Below are 20,390 nucleotides of genomic sequence, written 5' to 3' on the forward strand. Positions count from 1 at the left end.
AGCCTCCAAGACCTGCACCTGCTCTTCTTCCTGTGAAGGTTCCTCACACCCAACTCACCTTCACCTACTTAACCTCTGTTCATGCTTGAGATTTCAATTCACATTTTCTCAAGGAAGCTATTGATGACTTCTCCAAAACAGGGTGGGCCCTATGTTGCTTTCCTTTAAAGCAATTATTACAGTTTTTACTATACGAAAAAACTATTCGGTAAATTTACAACCCCCAATGTGCATTCTCTGAATGTACTGTCAAATTCTGCTTTGTCTGTCATTTTATTTTTAGCACAAATCAACATGTCTAGCAAAGAGAAGTTTCACGAAATACGTTTGAATAAAATGAGCAGGATGGGTTAGCCTAGTGGATTGGTCTAATTTATCCTCAGAAGTAGGAGGAAGGGCTAAAAACTAAAAGTGTAAGCAGAGTTTAGGAATGACCAGGGTTTGGGGATTCTTTTGTTGATGGAAATACAGTTGTCCTGGAGAATTCATTTGTTTCTGGTAATGTGAAATATACACCAAGAGAATCTAAACCATTATCTGGCGTGTTCTCTCACCCTTCTGAATTTAGGGTTCAGATGCACACGTGGGCACAGGGCAGAGCAGTCAAGGAAGTGCTATTTGAGTAGAGACCCAGTACGCACCCTCATTTTGAAAAAGTTTTAGTTCTCTCTTTAGCTCCTATAATTTGCTTCAGATATCAAACTGCACAGTTCCTTCTTCTTGAATTGGAACTTGAGCATTTTGAACTAAGGGATTCTTTGTATAACCATTTTAATTTTATCAAGCATTTTTATTAACTGACTTAAAGTCTAGAGCAATATTCTTTTAATGACACAGACATGAAAATTCAAATTAATTTACATCCAGGCCAGGAAATAACAACTATACGGAGAATAAAGTGTTCAAATAAACATATTCAAGTAAAAGACCAGATGTTTAGTAACAGTTAGATTTAACTATCAAGATGCTACAGACATAGCCTATTGCCATTAATAGAAATACAAGCCATAAAAAGTTTGAAACTAAAATAATCCAATTGTATGAATATAAACCGTATTGAAAGTATTTTTAAAGAGCATTCTGTTGCCATCAGTTAAGGAAAACTAAATTTTTAGACACCCAGTTGAAAGTCTATTAATTTGGGAGAGATAAAAGTATCTTTTTTTTTTCACCCAGTGGCTACATAACTCTGTTAAACGTTTATTTCACCGAGACTCAGTGTTTTCCACTAGAAATTGGAATGGCAACATTACTCAATGCCTCATCTCAGGGACTTCTGAAACGGGAAGGAGTTAGTGAGAATCTGGTTAGAAAGTGCTCTGAAATTGTGAGTCCTCCTCCACACGGCACCCATGGTGACTACCCACACAGACACTGAATCCTGCATTAGCCAAATGGCTTTTCAAGCTTCCAGAGCATTGGGTCTCTAATTCATTGGGATGAGTGTCTTGAAAAGTTTATTAAAATACAAGTAACCTAACTCAAAATTCAGGGTTTCTAATTCAGTATGCTTATTACTGAAGCTTGTCATAACAGATTAAAGAAAACAATACAAATATCCATTAATAAGGGATATATGAAAAGTTTGCTGTATTCATATGAAGTCTGTACATAGCCCAACTATCGTGTTCTAGGAGAATACTTATGGCCATGAGAAATTATCACATGGTGCTTGAGGAAAAAACAGGTTAGAATGTGTACTTTCTGAGCCTTCTTTTAAATATTTATGCTGGGAAATCGATTAGAAGGATGTACACCAAATCATTAGTAGAGGTTTTCTTTCATTGGTGGAGATATTAAGGATTTTTTGCTCAGAGATTCTTGCACAGTCTGTGTTCTGCAACTCATGTTCACATATCCCCAGGACGATGCAGGTGGAACTGACCCAGTCATTATTAACACAGAACTTGCAGGATGTAGTGTGCCCTCTTGTGATTTTCTCTAATTACATCCTGTCTGTATTGTGTATGTTTGAGATTTTATTTACAAGTGAAACACTGGATACACTTATGTCTGTGTTCGGCGGTAGGTATGAGCTCTGGAGGATGCTGCCCTTCTGGGTTGGAATCTGATGTGGACGGTAATGACCGTCCTCTGTAACGCTTGCTCCCTTGTTTTGCAGACCATTGCTATTGCAGCATAGGATTATGGTCATCTGGGTTTCTCTTTGCCCTATCCCCAGAAGGAAAGCAGGCAGCATCATGGAAGGAAAGAATCAAACAGCTCTATCTGAATTCATCATCTTGGGATTCGCCAACCTCAATGATTTGCAAGTCCCACTCTTCACAGTATTCCTTATGACCTATATCTGTGGTCTGGGAGGAAATCTCTTCATTATCTTGGTGACCATGGCTGACCCCCATCTACACACTCCCATGTACCATTTTCTGAGGAATTTGGCCTTTCTTGACATCTGCTACACCACCACCAACGTCCCCCAGATGATGGCGCATCTCCTGTCAGAGAAGAAGAGCATTTCCTATGGTGGATGTGTGGCTCAACTCTTTGCATTCATTTTCTTTGTAGGATCAGAGTGTTTCCTCCTGGCAGCCATGGCATATGACCGTTACATTGCAATCTGTAAACCCCTCAGGTACTTGGTGATTATGAACAGGGCCCTGTATGGCCGGTTAGCTGCCTTGTGCTGGACTGGGGGTTTCCTCAACTCAGTGGTGCACACAGCACTGACCTTCCGCCTGCCCTTCTGTGGCAACAACCAGATTCACTATTTCTTCTGTGACATCCCCCCTTTGCTGCTGTTGTCTTGTGGGGACACTTCTGTCAATGAGTTGGCATTGCTCTCCATTGGGGTCTTCATTGGGTGGGCTCCTTTCCTGGGCATCGTCCTTTCCTACCTGTCTATTATCTCTACCATCTTGAGAATCCGGTCCTCAGAGGGGAGGCAAAAGGCCTTTTCGACCTGTGCCTCACACCTGGTCATTGTCCTTCTCTACTACGGCAGCGCCATCTTCACATACGTGCGGCCCATCTCATCTTACTCACTGGAGAAAGACAGACTAATCTCTGTATTGTACAGTGTTGTTACCCCCATGCTAAACCCTGTAATTTACACACTGAGGAATAAGGACATCAAAGGGGCTGTGAAGGCCATGGGGAGAAAGTGGCAGCCGCCGATTCCCTCTTTAGATATGTAACTTTCGCTCATCTGTAACCAATGTTCTTATAGCAGAAGTTAACTTTTCACTAGCCAGCTGTTGGCAGTGACACTCAACTTACAAGTTGATTGCAGTGTTGGGACAGATAGTGAACAGTTGACGCACTCAATTCTAAGTGTATATATTCTTGAGATTTAGTTTAGTTAATCCTGTGCAGGAGATGTGGATGTTGCTGTTTTTAGATATTTTCTTCTTAGTGATAATGTCCATTCCTGAATCCTTCATTCAAAATATGGTGCCACTCTCTCATGCAATATGTGCTTGGTGGACATCACTTTCTAGTGCTTTCCTTCCTTTGTGTATTACCACTTATGTGTTGAGGAATGTGAAAGCCTTTATCTGAATTCTCCTCATATATGTTTATTATATTCCACTTCTTATGACTTAAGTCATGCATTTGGCTTTTCTTTCTTTATTAGGTTCTTCTTAATAAAGCATCATAATCAATGCACTGAGTTCACATTACACTGCTTTTGACAGAGTTATGTGAATCATGATGAAATGATGCTTTATCTCTGGTTCTGCTGGCAATTACGTTTGCTTTTTCCCCCCAGTTGCTTGGGTCAATGACAATTTATCTTCATGTTGGAAGGAAGATAGTCATAGTTTCTCAATCCCAGCTTATATTCCTTACTGTGTCCAAAAAATGGAACATCCTAAATGAATGTTTCTAGAAATAAGCCCACATGACAAGTTACTATTTTATAGGGTACTTAGAATTCAGGAAACATTTATCTAAAACAAAGATAAACTCAAAATGGAGAAAGATCTCAATGTGAGACAGGAATCCATCAAAATCCTAGAGGAGAACACAGGCAGCAACTTCTTCCACATCAGCCACAATAACTTCTTTCAAGACACGTCTCTAAAGACAAGAGAACCAAAAGCAAAAATGAACTTGGGACTTCATCAAGATAAAAAGCATCTGCACAGCCAAGGAAACAGTCAACAAAACTAAGAGGCAACCCACAGAATGGGAGAAGATATTTGTAAATGACGCTGCAGATAAAGGGCTGGTATCCAAGATCTATAAAGAACTTCTCAAACTCACCGCCCAAAACACAAAGAATCTAGTTGAGAAATGGGCAGAATACATGAACAGACATTTCTCCAAAGAAGAGACACGAATGGTCAACAGACACATGAAAAGATGCCCCACAGCACTAGCCATCAGGGAAATTCAAATAAAACCACAATGAGATACTGCATGGGGCACTGGGTGTTACACGCAACTAGTGAATCATCGAACTTCACATCGGAAACCGGGGGTGTACTGTATGGTGACTAACATAATATAATAAAAAAAATTAAAATTAAAAAAACCCAAGCAATTAAAAAAAAAAAAAACCACAATGAGATACCACCTTACACTGGTTAGAGTAACCAAAATTAACAAGACAGGAAACAAAAAGTGTTGGTGATGATGAAGAGAAAGGGGGACCCTCTTACATTGTTGGCAGGAATGCAAGCTGTACAGCCACTCTTATATGTTGGCTAACTGAGCATAATAAAAAATAAAATACAAAAATAAAGCTTTTGCTGAAAAAAATTAGACCACAGAATTGGGGAAAAATATACAGAAAGTAACTGCAGATTGTTTGGAGGGGGGGAATAGAAACTCTTTGTTGCATAGTAACTATAGTTAGAAAAGAGAGTAGGAATCACATATATTAAAAACAAAGATACTAACCTACTGCTTTTCCTATGTTATTACCACGTAAGGACCAGGAATGTAGACAAGAGAAGTGAGCAAGCAAAGTGGTCCAAGAAAGAAAGAAATACAGGAAAGGGAGAGAAAATATGAAAGATAAGGAAGGAGGCTTAGAGATGCAAAGAAGTGCCTTGCAATGTAGGGCAGAGAGAGGGGCTCATGGTGGAGGGGCCAGGGTCTAGTTCCTTACTTCCCAGTTTTGCCAGAAGTAGTTTCTCCTCCTCCTCCTCCTCCTCAGAGCTGCTCACGCCTCCCTAGCTGTCAATGGTTCCCATCTTTGTGTTCTGCCACAGTGCCTCACCCACACCTGTCGCCTGCATCTCACTTCTGAGTTAACTCTCCCACGGGCGGTGCAGTGCACAGACGTCTGCCGTTTCAGAGGCTTCCACCTGACAACAATGATCTGTCCTCAGTGCATTCAGTCTTCTAGGAACTGCCTGTCTTATCACCCGATCTCCTTTAGAAACTCTAAATAATTCTTCCCACGGTTACTACATCCTGTGACATTTCTTTCCGCTTTCCTTTATAGTGTCTTTTTAAAAAGCAAAAATGTTTACTTTTGAGAAATTCCAATTGGTCATTATATATATTTTTCTTTCTTAAGTTCATCTTTATTGAAGTATAATTGGCATATAAAACTGTAAGATATTTAAAATGTACATCGTGGTGATTTGATACAAGTATATATTGTGAAAGGACCCCTCCCAGCCTGTTAATTAACACACCTGTCACCTCTCATATTTATCTTTTTTTCCTTGATGAAAACATTTAAGTTGTGCTCTCCTAGCAAATTTTAATTATACAATACTGTGCTCTCACCTCTAGATAGCCATCGTGTTTTGCATTAGATCCTCAGACCTCTTTCATCTTAGAGCTGAATGTTTATACCCTTTTACTAACCTCTCCCTCTTCCTTTTACTGCCCATTCCCTTCCACCCCTGGAAACCACTTTTCCACTCTCTGTTTTTATTAGTTTGACTTTTTAAAAAATATGTTATATGCGAACAGTGAATCATGGAACACTACATCAAAAACTAATGATGTACTGTATGGTGACTCACATAACATAATAAAAAATTAAAAAAAAAGATTCCACATATAAATGACACCACACAGTACTTGTCTGTCGGGCTCTTTCCTGGCATAATGTCCTCAGGCTCCACCCATGCTGTTGCAAATGGCAGGAATTCCTTCTCTCTCCTGGCTGAGTATTCCTCCTCCTGCCATTTTCAACTGTGGCATGAAATAAGCCTCAGGAGGCATTTGGAATCAACTTTTTTTTTTTTGGGGGGGGGGACTCTTGGCACCCTGTTAAAGCATTAGGGTTACAAGAGTCAGAGTAGGCAGTTATAAGAAGTGTTATCTAAAAAAAGAACAAATGGTCACTATATTTTTTCCCCCTTGATTGTTAGTTCTTTTGGTTTTTGTGCCCTAAGAAATCTTTGCCTGCCTTAGAACTGCAAAGGTCCTTTCCTGTAGCTTTTATATTTAGGTCTATGATCCAACTCGAATTAATTTTTGATGTAATGTTGAGGCTTATTTTTTTTTTTTTCTGAAAAGATAGCTGTGTTTTGTTGTGTTTTTACAGCACGCCTTGTTGAAAAGACTATCCTTTCTACTTTGTATTATCTAGACAATTTGGTCAAAATTACTTGGCCACATATATTTTGCTCTATGTAGATGTTTTATGCTCTGTTTAAGCTTAGATGGCCAGGTGTAACCTGTGTTCTGAAAAGAATCAGATTTACTGATTTGCAACGAGGGAGGGCACTCACGAGTAAACGGTGTGCATTACACTTGACAACAGGAAGGAAGCAAGCATCATCCGTAAGGGTTGGTTTCCATCTGAAGAACTCTGAGCCAGGTCTGTGGGAAGCCAGGCCCGGTTCTAAATTGGGTACTGTTGTTGAGGAGGGCTTGGGAGAAGCAGGGATTAACAGGAGACTAGGGGCTATCCTGTGGCCAGACCAGATTAGCAATTCGGCGCCCTGAGTCGTAGATGGGAGGAGTAAATCTAGGGTGCGACCGTGAAGGAAGCATCAGTCCCTCAAAGTGCTACTGTGTGGCCTGTTGACTCTGCAGCTGCTTTATCTGTGTCTGCCCTCTGGCATGAATAAGGGCAAGGCTGCTTTTGCTTCATGGTTTCAAGCTGACTTCCGCTCTTTCTCTCTTACAGGTTTTTATTACATTTTTGGCTCCCTGATCTACTCATCTACTATCCCCACGGTGTCAGGCTTACTGGAGCTCTATAGGAAGTCATCAAGTACATTAAATACTCAGATTTAGGGGCGCCTGGGTGGCTCGGCCGTTAAGCGTCTGCCTTCGGCTCAGGTCATGATCCCAGGGTCCTGGGATCCAGCCCCGCATCGGGCTCCCTGCTCGGTGGGAAGCCTGCTTCTCCCTCTCACATTCCCCTTGCTTGTGTTCCTTCTTTCGCTGTCTTTCTGTGTCAAATAAATAAATAAAATCTTTAAAAAAATGATAACAGTACAAATATGCAACATATATTATTTAGTCAGTCAACTATTTAGGTTCTTTGCCTGAGCAAGCTCATAAATCCCTTGAAGTAAGCCCATAGTCTACTCCTTATCTACAGGGTAAGGTTTGGGATCTAGAAGAAGGGAATCATTGAATTTATGTATTATCTCACCAAACGTCCAGTTTTAAGATGAAATCTGGTTAGATTTTTTTTTTAAACCTCCCCAACTCTTAGAAATGGAAAACGTGTATCTTTTGGCATAGAATTAAGAAATACCACAATTCCTGGCATCCTTCAGCGAACACATCTGACATAAGCTTTTATATCGCTCCCTCCACCGGTCCTTCTTGTGAAGATTTACCAACGTCAGAGTTTTTAGAATCTCAGTGCAAGTCTGATCTCTCAAAGACAAAAGCTCCAAATACAGTTTGTCTGTATGACCTTTAGCAACTTCTTTGGTGTCCTCTTGTTAATTTTTCTTGCTAGTGCCTTTCAAGTAAGTTTTGTTTTGTTTTGGCTGATTCTGAAGGCATTTTTATGGCAACATTATGTTTCAAATAAACAGCGTTTTGCTCCTTCCTTATCAATCTTTTTCTTTTTTTGCTTTTTTGTCCAAAACCTTCAGTAAAATGTTCAATAAAAATGGTGAAAGCTGACATCTTTCACTTCTGATATTTTGTTCTTGATATTTCTAAGCTCTATCTTCCCTTTAGTTTTCTTTGTCAATATTGCTAGAGGCTTATTACTTCATTAATTATTTTCAAAGAACTAATGTTTGGTTTCCTTGATTTTTCTATATTGTTTCTCTGTTTTCAATGTCATTGATCACTGTTCTTTATTATTTTCATTCATCGACATGATTTGGACTCCTTTCCTATTCTTTTTCTGTTTTCTTAAGGTTGAAATTTGCTGTTAATTTGAGCATTTTCTCATTTTCTAATATGACCATTGAAGCACTCCTTGAGCTGCATTTCACACATCTTACCATTGTATTTTGATTTTGATTTAATTAAAGTATTTATTAATTTCCCTCAACTCTCTCCTTGATCAAGAGAATTCTTAAAACTTAATAGAAGAAAGATAATCTACTACTATTACATAGATGTTTACTGTTTTTGTTCCCTTGCTTCCCTTCTGATTTTACAGTTTTCCTCTGGTACTATTTTCCTTGTATCTGAAGAACTTCCTTTAACAATTCTTTCAGCGAAGTTCTTCTGGATACCACTTCTCTTAGTTTTCACTCATCTGAGAATATTTTTATCTGACATCATTCCTTAAGGATAGTTTCACTGGACATAAAATTGTGCCTTTTTTTTCTTTTTTAAGCACTGTATAAATGTTCCCCTTCTTTCTGGCCTCCATAGTTTCCAGTGAGCAATCTGCAGCAATTCAGATCATGGGTCTATAGTTGATTAGTTATTTTTGTCTGGCTGTTTTCCATATTTCCTATTTAATTTTCATTATTTTCTCTGGTTGTGGATTGTTCTGGGAGGATTAATATTGTTTGGAGTTGTCTCAGCTTCTTGAATCTGTTATCTTTTATATCTAATATATATCTTATGGCTTTTACCAAACTTAGGAAGTTTTTAATTATTTCTTCCAATATATTTTTTTAAATATTACACACTTCTCTTTCTTTCCTACCAGGACTCTGGTGTCAGAAATGCCAGTCTTTTGTTATTGTCTCATAGATTACCAATGTTTTGTTAATTGTTCCCAAATATTTTCTGTCTTTTGCTCAGATTGGATCATTTTTGCTAACCAAATTGAAGTCTACTACCTCTGCTTTGCCGTCTCCATTCTGCCACTGAGACCATCCAACCGTTATTTATTTTGATGACTCTAGTTCAGTTCTAAAATTCCCATTTACTGTTCTTTATATTTTCTTTTTTTTTTTTGCTAAGACTTTCTATTACTCCATATATTTTATGAGTGTTTTCAATGGCTATTTAAGCATTTTTATATCTGCCTTAAATTCTTTGTCGTATAACCCAGCATCTATGTCTTCTCAGTATCGGCATCTGTTGATTGTTTTCCTAGAAGTTGAAGATTTGTTGTTCTGTGTATACTGAATAATTTTGGATTATTTTCCAATTGTTTTGAGTATTACAAGTCTCTGGGTCTTGTTTAAATCCTATGGAGTGAAGGGAGGCAAGATGGTGGAAGAATAGGGGACCTTGTTTCATCTGGTTCCCTGAATTTAGATAGATAACTCTCAAATCATGATGAACACCTATGAATTCAACCTGAGATGTCAGAAAAGAATTGCTGGAATTCTACAAGTAGAAAAAATACCACTTTTTGCAAGGTAAGAGGTGTGGAGAAATGAATCTGAGGGGATATATCAGAAGATAGTCAGCAGAGGAGGGAGCCTCCATAAGCCAGCTACCAGAAAGTGATAGAGCCCGGAATGCAATATCAGAACTCTTAGAAACCTGCTCCAGTGAGAGAAGTCCCTGCCTGAAAGGTGCTCAGGTGGCAAAGTGGGGCAGAATCTTAGGTGGGACAGTGTGGCCTCAGGATCCCCAGGGTCACAGAAAGAATGGGGTGGTTGAGCCAGCATAGTTCCCAGGCATTGGAGCAGGTAAAATAGTGAGGGTGAGCAAGCCTGGGAGGGAGCTCTTAGCTTGGTACGCCATAAACCAGGAACCAGAGCACAATCCAGTGACAGCTGTCTGCGTGGGGGCCCTGCAAAGAGCAGATATGCAGGGATCCTCTGCTTTCCCCTGGGAGGATTAGTGCAGGTGTGCACCATAGGAGTTTGCAGAGTCTGGTACACACAAAAGTGAAGACCACTTGTCCCTGAGGGTTTGCTGAAAAGGGAGGCCCACAGTCTCTCAGCTCTGGGGCTTGAGATCAGGGCACAGCCATTTTTGTTTTCATCCTCTATAGAGGTGGAGAAGGCCTGCAGGGAGCAACCCGTAGCAGCTCACACTGAGCCCGGCTCCCTGACTAGGAGTGGTGCCAATCCATCCAGGCAAAGACACATGAGAATCAGCGCTGCAGGCTCCTCCCCCAGAAGACCAGCTGAAACAACAGGGGAACACCAAGTTTACAGAGAACACAGGACTACAAAATTCCAGGGATAGGAGAAAAAAATATATAGAATTCCGTTTTTTTTCTCATGGTTCATTTATCTTCCAGTTAAAAATTTTCCTTTTTTTTCCTTTTCAACTGTTTTTTATTTTATTAACTCTGTTTTTAAGTCTTTTTTTAACTTTCATTTCTTATATTTACATTTGATAGATATATTCCTTTTTGGCTTCCTTTCACTGTATTCAATTTTATTTTTTGTATGTATATAAGTTTTGCTTTCTTTACAATTTTGAGATTTAGTGTCTTCTAACAAACAAACAAAAATACACCCAGGACCAAGTGGATCACCCTGTTTTGTCCACCCGGGAGATTATAGTCTCTCTTTCCACCCCACCTTTGTTTGTTTGTTTGTTTCTGATCTCTTAGTATTTGTCTAGTATGTATTTTGCTTGGGTTGTGGTTGATATTTTTTATTTTGTTCTCTCATTCATCTATTTTTTTTTTGAGCAAAATGACTAGAAGAAGGAATTCACAACAAAAGAAAGAACCAGATTAATATTCTCTGCCACAGATCTAATTGATATGGATATAAGTAAAATGTGGGAGCTGGAATCCAGGATAACAATTATAAAGTTACTACCTGTGCTTGAAGAAAGCATTAATGACACTAGAGAATCTCTCAGTGCAGAAATGAAATCTAATCAGGCCAAATTAAAAATACTCTAACTGAGGTGCAGTCTAAATTGGATGCTCTAAAAGCTAGGGTAAATGAGGCAGAAAAGAGAGTAAGTGACACAGAAGACAAGTTGATGGAAAGGAAGGAAGCTAAGGAAAAGAGAGAAAAAACAACTAATGGATCATAAGGGGAGGCTTCAAGAAATCAGCGATGCCATAAAATGGAACAATATTAGAATTATTGGAGTCCCTGAGGGAGAAGAAAGAGAGAGAGGACAGAAGGTATATTTGAGCAAATCATAGGTTAGAATTTTCCTAATCTGGGAAGGAAACAGGCATTCATATTCAAGATGTAGAGAGGACCCCTCCCAAAATCAATAAAAATAGATCAACACCTCAACATATAGTAGTGAAGCTTGCAAATTTCAGAGATAAGAAGAAAATCCTGAAAGCAGCTCAAGACAAGAGGTTCCTAACCTACCAAGTTAGGAATATTAGACTGGCATCAGAACTATCCACAGAGACTGTCAGGTGAAAGGATTGGCGTGATATATTCAGGATACTAATTGAGAAAAACAGGCAGCCAAGAATACTTGATCCAGCAAAGATGTCATTCAGAATGGAAGGAGAGATAAAGAGCTTCCAGGCAGACAGAAACTGAAAGAATATGTGATCATTAAAACAGCCCTGCAAGAAATATTAAGAGGGCTCTTGTGAGTGAAGAGAGAGCCCAAAAGTAACATAGACCAGAAAGAAACAGAGGCAATCTACAGAAACAGGGACTTTACAGGTAATACGATGGCACTAAATTCATATCTTTCAATAGTTACTCTGACTGTAAATGGGCTAAATGCTCCAATCAAAAGACACAGGGTATCAGATTGAATAAAAAAGCAAGACCCATCCATATGCTGTCTACAAGAGACTCACTTTGGACTTAAGGACACCTCCAGAGTGAAAGTGTGGGGGTGGAGAACCATTTATCATGCTAATGGACCACAAAAGAAAGCTTGGGTAGCAGTCCTCATATCAGACAAATTAGATGCTATTTTTTTTAAAGATTTTATTTATTTATTTGACAAAGATAGAGACAGCCAGTGAGAGACGGAACACAAGCAGGGGGAATGGGAGAGAAAGAAGCAGGCTTCCAGCGGAGGAGCCTGATGTGGGGCTCGATCCCAGAACACTGGGATCACACCCTGAGACGAGGGCAGATGCTTAATGACTGAGCCACCCAGGCACCCCAGACAAATTAGATTCTAAACCAAAGACTGTAATAGGGGATGAAGAGAGACACTGTAGCATACTAAAGGGTCTAACCAACAAGAAGATCTAATAATTATAAATATTTATGCCCCTAATTTAGGAGCAGCCAATTATATCAACTAATTAAGAAGCAAAGGCTGTCCTAAGAGGGAAGTACATAGCAATACAAGTCTCTCTCAGAAAATTAGAAAAGTCTCAAATACACGAACTAAGCTTACACCTAAAGGATCTGGAGAAAGAACAGCAAATAAAGCCTAATTCAAGCAGGAGAAGAGAAATGATAAAGAATAGAGCAGAAATCAATGAAATAGAAATTAGAATAATAGAACAGATCAATGAAACTAGAAGCTGGTTCTTTGAAAGAATTAGTAAGATCAATAAACCCCTAGCCAGACTTATCAAATAGAAGAGAGAAAGGAACCAAATTAATATTAAATCATGAATGAAAGGGGAGAGATCACGACCAACACCAAGGATATACAAACAATTTCAAGAACATATTATGAACAAATATATGCCAAAGAATTGTGCAATCTGGAAGAAAGGGATGCATTCCTGAAAAACTATAAAGTACCAAAACTGAAACAAGAAGAAATAGAAAATCTGAACAGACCAATAATAAGCAATGAAATTGAAATGGTAATAAAAAAATCTCCCAACAAACAAGAGTCCAGAGACAGATGGCTTCATGGGGAATTCTACCAAACGTTTCAAGAAGAAATCACACTTATTCTCCTGAAGCTTTTTCAAAAAACAGAAACAGAAGGAAAACTTCCAAACTCCTTCTATGAGACCAGCATTACCTTGATCCCAAACCAGACAAAGATCTCATCAAAAATGAGAATTATAAACCAATATCCTAATGAACATGGATGCCAAAATACTCAACGAGATCCTAGCCAAGAGGATCCAATGGTACATTAAAAGGATTATTCACCATGGCCTAGTGGGATTAATCCTGGGCTGCAAGGTTGGTTCAACATTCATAACTCAATGTGATACATGACATTAATAAAAGAAAGGACAAGAACCATACAATCTTCTCAATTGACACAGAAAAAGCATTTGACAAAATACAGCATCATTTCCTGATTAAAACTCTCCACAGTGTAGGGATAGAGGGACTATACCTCAATATCATAAAAGCCATCTACAAAAAGCCCACAGTGAATATCACTCTCAATGGGGAAAAACTGAGAGCTTTTCCCCTAAGGTCAGGAACATGACAGGGATGCCCACTCTCACCACTTTTGTTCAACATAGTGCTAGAAATCCTAGCCTCAGCAGTCAGACAACAAAAAGAAATAAAAGGCATTCAAATCAGCAAGCAAGAAGTCAAATGCTCTTTGCAGATGACTGATACTTTATGTGGAAAACCCAAAAGACTCCAACCCCAAATCACTAGAACTCATACAGCAATTCAGCAACGTGGCAGGATTTAAATAAATGCACAGAAATCAGTTGCATTTCTATACACCAAGAATGAGACAGAAGACAGAGAAATTAAGGAGTTGATTCCATTTACAATAGCACCAAAAACCATAAGATACCTAGGGATAAACCTCGCCAAAGATGTAAAGGACCTATACTCGAGAAACTACAGAAACTTATGAAAGAATTGAAGAAGACACAAAGAAATGGAAAAACATTCCATGCTCATGGATTGGAAGAATAAATATTGTTAAAATGTCTCTGCTACCTAGAGCAATCTACACATTAAATGCAATCCCTATCAAAATACCATTGATATATTTCACAGAGCTGGAACAAAAAATCTTAAAATTTGTATGGTACCAGAAAAGCCTCAATCATCAAAGGAATGTTGAAAAAGTAAACCAAAATTGGTGGCATCATAATGCCTGACTTCAAGTTCTATTCTTGTGATCATCAAGACAGTATGGTACTGGCACAAAAATGGACACATAGATCAATGGAACAGAATAGAGAACCCAGAAATGGACCCTCAACTCTATGGTCAACTAATCTTCGACAAAGCAGGACAGAGGATCCAATGGAAAAAGACAGTGTCTTCAATAATGGTGCTGGGAAAATTGGACAGTCACATGCAGAAGAATGAAACTGGACCATTTTCTTATACCATACACAGAGATAAACTCAAAATGGATGAAAGACCTGAAAATATGAGACAGGAATTCATCAAAATTCTAATGGAGAACACAGGCAGCAACCTCTCTGACCTTGGTCACAGCAACTTCTTGCTAGACACATCTCTAAAGGCAAGGGAAACAAAAGCAAAAATGAACTTTTGGGACTTCATCAAGATAAAAAGCTTCTGAAGAGCATAAGAAAGTCAACAAAGTTAAAAAGGCAACATATGGAAAGGGAGAAGATATTTGCAAATGACATTATAGCTAAGGGCTAGTATGCAAGGTCTATAAAGAACTTCTCAAACTCAACACCCAAAAGGCAAAGAATCAGGTCAAGAAATTGGCTGAAGATATGAGCAGACATTTCTTCAAAGAAGATATACAGATGCCCAACAGAGACATGAGAGAATGTTCAACATCGCTAGTCATCTGGGAAATACAAATCAAAACCACAATGAGATACCAACCACCTCACACCAGTCAGAATGGCAAAAATGAAAAAGGCATGAAATAACAAATGTTGGTGAGGATGTGGAGAAAGGGGAATCCTCTTACACTGTTGGTGGAAATGCAAGCTGGTACAGCCACTCTGGAAAACTGTATGGAGGTTCTTCAAGAAGTTAAAAATAGAGCTACCCTACGACCCAGAAACTGCACTACTAGGTATTTACCCCAATACAATGTAGTGATCCAAAGGGGTACCTGAACCCCAATGTTTATAGCAACAATGTCCACAATACCCAAACTGTTGAAAGAGCATAATGTCCATCGACAGATGAATGGATAAAGGAGATGTGGTTCATGTATATGATGGAATATTACTCAGCCATCAGAAAGGATGAATATTTACCATTTGTGTTCACATGGATGGAACTGGAGGGTATTATGTTGAGAGAAATAAGTCAGTCAGAGAAAGACAAATATCATATGGTTTCACTCACGTGTGGAATATAGGAAACAGCACAGTAGATCATAGGGGAAGGAAGGAAAATGAATGGGAAGTCAGCAAAGAAGGAGAAAAACCACGAGAGACTAACTATAGGAAACAAATTGAGGGTTGCTGGAGGGAAAGTGGGTGAGGAGATAGGATAACCTGGTGATGGGCATTAAGGAGGGCATGTGATGTAATGAACACTGGCTGTTATATGCAACTGATGAATTACCAACCTCTACATCTGAGACTAATGATGCACCATATGTTGGCTAATTGAATTTAAATTTAAAAAAAAGAAAGTTTATATACAGTGTTCTTTCTTAGGGTAAAAAAAAATAATAATAAAACAAATCCTATGGAAAATGTAGATGCCTTAGCAGGCAATTAATCTGGTTAAGTTTAAGGCTCTGGTTAAGTTTAAGGCTCGGGTTCCAGAACCCCTCTCTGGGCTGTGGTGGCCATGTTGGTTCAATCTTCAAAGCTTCTTCAGGTTCTTCAGATCAGTCCCACTGACTCTCCCATCAGAAACTTCAGTTCTCCAAGCTTTTGCTATGCTATTTTGTATCAGATTCACACATGCGAAGTTTGTTATCACTCTTTTATCTCCCTGGTAATATCTGGTTCTATTTGGATCTATCTAGATCTAGAGACCTAGAGCTCTAATTACCCTGGTCTGCCATGTACGTCCTCAACTGCACTCAGCTTGAGGAGCCACTGGAAGAGAAAACATGTCAGTGGGGTTTGCTCCACTCTCATGGAACTGTAGGTTCCCTCTATCAGAACTTGTGGGTTCTGTTCCCACTGCTGCCACAGAATAGACTGGGCATGATAAATGGAGAAAAGAGAAAAAAATAACTGGACCTGATCTGTGACAACAGCTCCTGTGTGGGTCTTTAGTCAGATAGCCTTAAGGCTTGAACTGTAGCCTCAGCTCTGCCTGGGAGTCCAGCCTGCCCGAGATTTAAATAAATTTCTCTCTCTATACTCTTCCTATTGGTTCTGTTCTGTCAAGAATCTGGACTAGGTTAGATTTTTATATTCCTCATTCTGAACATTAAGAATTCCCCCTCATCTCCTTGAGCCAGAGCCAGAGGGCTTCTCCTAGCGCTCTCTCTGACTGTGGTATGGTGCTAACGGTGTTGCTTCTGTGTTTCTGATTGTGCTAAGCTCAGGTTGAGAGATTCTGGAGGGAAAAAATGGTAAACACTTCCAATTTGGTAGTTCTTTGAATTCCAGTATTCTTCCCCAATCTGCCTGCTAATATTTACTTCTCAGGGTGTTCGAATAGCTTCTCTCTGTACTCTGTTCAGGTTTTGTGGCTGCATTTAATGGGAGACATGGAGTGAGGTGTTTATGCCATCAGATTGTGAACCTGATCTTATATTTTGAAATTTGTTTAACATTAAGGGAAACAAAATAGTCACTGCTTATTTCCTCCAGAGGCAGTTTTCCATCCTGTTTCAACTCTCTCAGCCCTGGAGAAATTGGCCGTAACAGCCATTGTGAGTGAGCATTGAAATAGCCGTGGGTCGCTGGGAGCACTGCCAGACTTGTAGCCGGCAGGTTCCAGTTCGAAGTTGGGCATTTCCTGTTAAATACCAGTACAATTTTAGTCAAGACCATTACGATTTTCTTAATTTCATTTTTATTTTCTGTATAATAAATATAAATTTTTATCATGTTAAGTTAGCCGCCATACAGTACATCATTAGATTTTGATGTAGTGTTCCATGATTCATTAGTTGTGTATTAAAACCATAAACACTAAGTGAAATAAGTCAAGCAGAGAAAGACAATTATATGGTTTCACTCATTTATGGAGCATAAGAAGTAGGAAGATCGGTAGGAGAAGAAAGGGAAGAAGGAAGGGGGGTAATCAGAAGGGGGAATGAAGCATGAGAGACTATGGACTCTGGGAAACAAACTGAGGGCCTCAGAGGGGAGGGGGGTGGGGGAATGGGATAGACCGGTGATGGGTAGTAAGGAGGACACGTACTGCATGGTGCACTGGGTGTTACATGCAAATAATGAATCGTGGAACACTACATCAAAAACTAAGGATGTACTGTATGGTGACTAACATAACATAATAACAAATTTTTATAAAAAATAAATTAAAAATAAATAAAACCATAAACACAAAAGTAATGTTTGAAATAAGGAACTGGAGAAAACAACCCATTGTTATTTGGGAAGGAGAATGATTAGAGCTTATTACACGTGACTGTCGGATGGACTTGCATGTATGATCCTACTTGATATTCACAGCAGCAGGGCGAGAGAGGGACTATTACTACCATTTTACAAATAAGCAATTGAGCCACAGAATTGCCAAGAAGCTTGTCTAAGGTCACATATCTAACAATGGGTGGGCTGTTGTTCAAACTCAAAGAATCCAATTTTTAAAGCTGTGTTCTTAACTGATGTATATGCTACATTGAGAATTAGCAGCATGGTTTATTGTTTTCATGAAATAGGTAAAAAAAAAATGAGGGATTGAATCACTCTATTTGGAGTATTTCATTAGATTATTCCAGCTCACATAAACACAAAACAAAGAAAGATTTGAAATTCCGCATTGAACATTATATCAAAAATTACCGGTGTACTATACACTGGCTAATTGAATTTAAATAAAAAAACAAATAAAAACAAACAAAACACAAACAAACAAATATTTGGAAATTCTGGAGTGTGAATTCTTTCTTCTGTTACAGAGAGTAGGTAACTGTGTAATTCTGGAGACCCCTACGGTGTTTATCTTCTCTGAGACTCCCGATCATGGCAACTGTTAATTTGTACTCTACACTCGTGCTCACCAGGACCTGTACCAGGGAGGAGCCCAGCCATCCCACACACAGGGAGCAGCAGCTGCTAACACCATCAGTTTGCAGTTTCTAAGCAATTAAAAATGGTCTCCTTGGAAGTTACTGTTGCCAAGCAAGGTCCTGTTTTACCAAGGTCACTTGGGGCTCATTAGAAAGCTTACAGATAATTATGTTATTAAAATATTATGAATGTTTTCAAGAAGTAAGTACATAATTGTTTCAACACCTCAAAACAATTATCTCCAAAGAGTGAGAGGCCTCATCAGGGCATGCACGCCGACCACTCTGGGGCTGTCTCCAGAGGAACCCGCTCTGTTTGGCAGCTGGTGCTTCTCTATCATTTTTCCTCATGGTTTTAACAACTTCACAGTTTAACTCCTAGAAGAGGCCTCTGGGGAATGCCACTTAACCAGCAACATTGGCATGAACTTTTCTCAAAGTTTAAGGCTCTGCAGGGAAAGAGAGATAGGTAACTGCACAACCCCTCCCTCCCCCACTGGAAAGTAGAAAGCATCGTTACTATTGGAAAGGAAGACACTGTAAGAAACCGCTGGTGTTTATTTTTCTCTAAGAGCCTCTACACCCAGAATGAATGAGAACTGGATCCTTGTTAATATCAGCTCTGAGTATCCATGGAAACGTTAGTTATTCTGATAAACTAGACCCCTGTGACAATGACCTTCCATATTCAAAGTTCTAGTTACACCACCAATTTACTGACTTTTATTAACACACTTGAGTAAGTTTTTCTGTACATACACAAAAATGATATGACCAATGATTAAATCCTGCTTTAAGGCTGATTTAACTAATTTTTTTTTTGCTTTAAGAAAAACATGATTTTTCTCTTTAGACTCACATCTCAGAACTCTTCCCATGACCATCCCATTTCAGCCTCCCTCAGATCCAACTGCAAATTCATATCAGATGAGAGTATATATCAGGAAGAATAAACATTATTAAAATGTCTATGCTGCTCAGAGCAATCTACACTTTCAATGCCATCTCTTTTAAAATACCATTGGCATTTTTCAAGGAGCTGGAACAAATAATCCTAAAATTTGTATGGAACCAGACAAGACACCAAATCACCAAAGGAAGGATGAAAAAGAAAATCAAAGCTGGGGGATCACCATGCCTGACTTCAAGCTATACTACAAGGCTGTGACCATCAAGACAGCATGGTACTGGCACACAAACAGACACATAGATGAATGGAACCGAATAGAGAAACCAGAAGTTGACCCTCAACTCTATGGTCAACTAATATTCAACAAAGCAGGAAAGAGGATCCAATGGAAAAAAGACAGTCTCTTCAGTAAGTGGTTCTGGGAAATTTGGACAGCCACATGCAGAAGAATGAAACTGGACCATTCTCTTACACCATTCACAAAGATAAACTCAAAATGGATGAAAGACCTCAATGTGAGACAAGGATCCCTCAACATCCTGGAGGAGAATACAGGCAGTAACCTCTTTGACATTGGCCACAGCAACTTCTTTCAAGGCAAGGGAAACAAAAGCAAAAATGAACTTGCAGGACTTCATCAAGATACAAGGCTTCTGCACAGCAAAGGAAATGGTCAAGAAAACTAAGAAGCAATTCATGGAATGGGAGAAGATATTTGCAAATAACATTATAGATAAAGGGCTAGATTCCAAGATCTATAAAGAACTTCTCAAACGACACCCAAAAAACAAAGAATCCAATCAAGAAATGAGCAGAAGACATGAACAGACACTTCTCTAAAGAAAAAATACAAATGGCCAACAGACACATGAAAAGATGCTCCACATCACTCAACATTGGGGAAATACAAATCAAAACCACAATGAGATACCACCTCACACCAGTTAGAATGACAAAAATGGACAAGGCAAGACACAACAATTGTTGGAGAGGATGTGGAGAAAGGGGATCCCTCTTACACTGTTGGTGGGAATGCAAGTTGGTGCAGCCACTCTGGAAAACAGTGTGGAGGTCCCTTAAAAAGTTAAAAATTGAGCTACCCTATGATCCGGCAATTGCTCTACTGGGTATTTACCCAAAGATACAGACATAGTGAAGAGAAGGGCCATATGCACCCCAATGTTCATAGCAGCACTGTCCACAATAGCTAAATTGTGGAAGGAGCTGAGATGCCCTTCAACAGATGAGTGGATTAAGAAGATGTGGT

At 39.1% G+C, this 20,390-nt stretch overlaps 1 protein-coding gene across 2 annotated transcripts; it reads left to right on the forward strand.

Moving 5' to 3' along the window:
- Positions 1-2,201: 2,201 nt before the first annotated feature.
- Positions 2,202-7,173, forward strand: OR5V1 (olfactory receptor family 5 subfamily V member 1). Of its 2 annotated transcripts, XM_087856494.1 has the most exons (2): positions 2,202-3,124; positions 7,140-7,173. In XM_087856494.1, the coding sequence occupies exons 1-2, from the start codon at positions 2,202-2,204 to the stop codon at positions 7,171-7,173; spliced, it is 957 nt and encodes a 318-aa protein (XP_087712620.1). The 2 variants fall into 2 exon arrangements, with proteins under 2 accessions (XP_087712620.1, XP_045672054.2); XM_045816098.2 differs by lacking the exon at positions 7,140-7,173 and having other exon boundaries at positions 2,202-3,155.
- The last annotated feature ends 13,217 nt before the right edge of the window (positions 7,174-20,390 follow it).

The sequence above is a fragment of the Ursus americanus genome, chromosome 27 (genome assembly GCF_024610735.1).
Source record: "Ursus americanus isolate L20-20 chromosome 27, mUrsAme1.1.p, whole genome shotgun sequence".
Taxonomy (NCBI): domain Eukaryota; kingdom Metazoa; phylum Chordata; class Mammalia; order Carnivora; family Ursidae; genus Ursus; species Ursus americanus.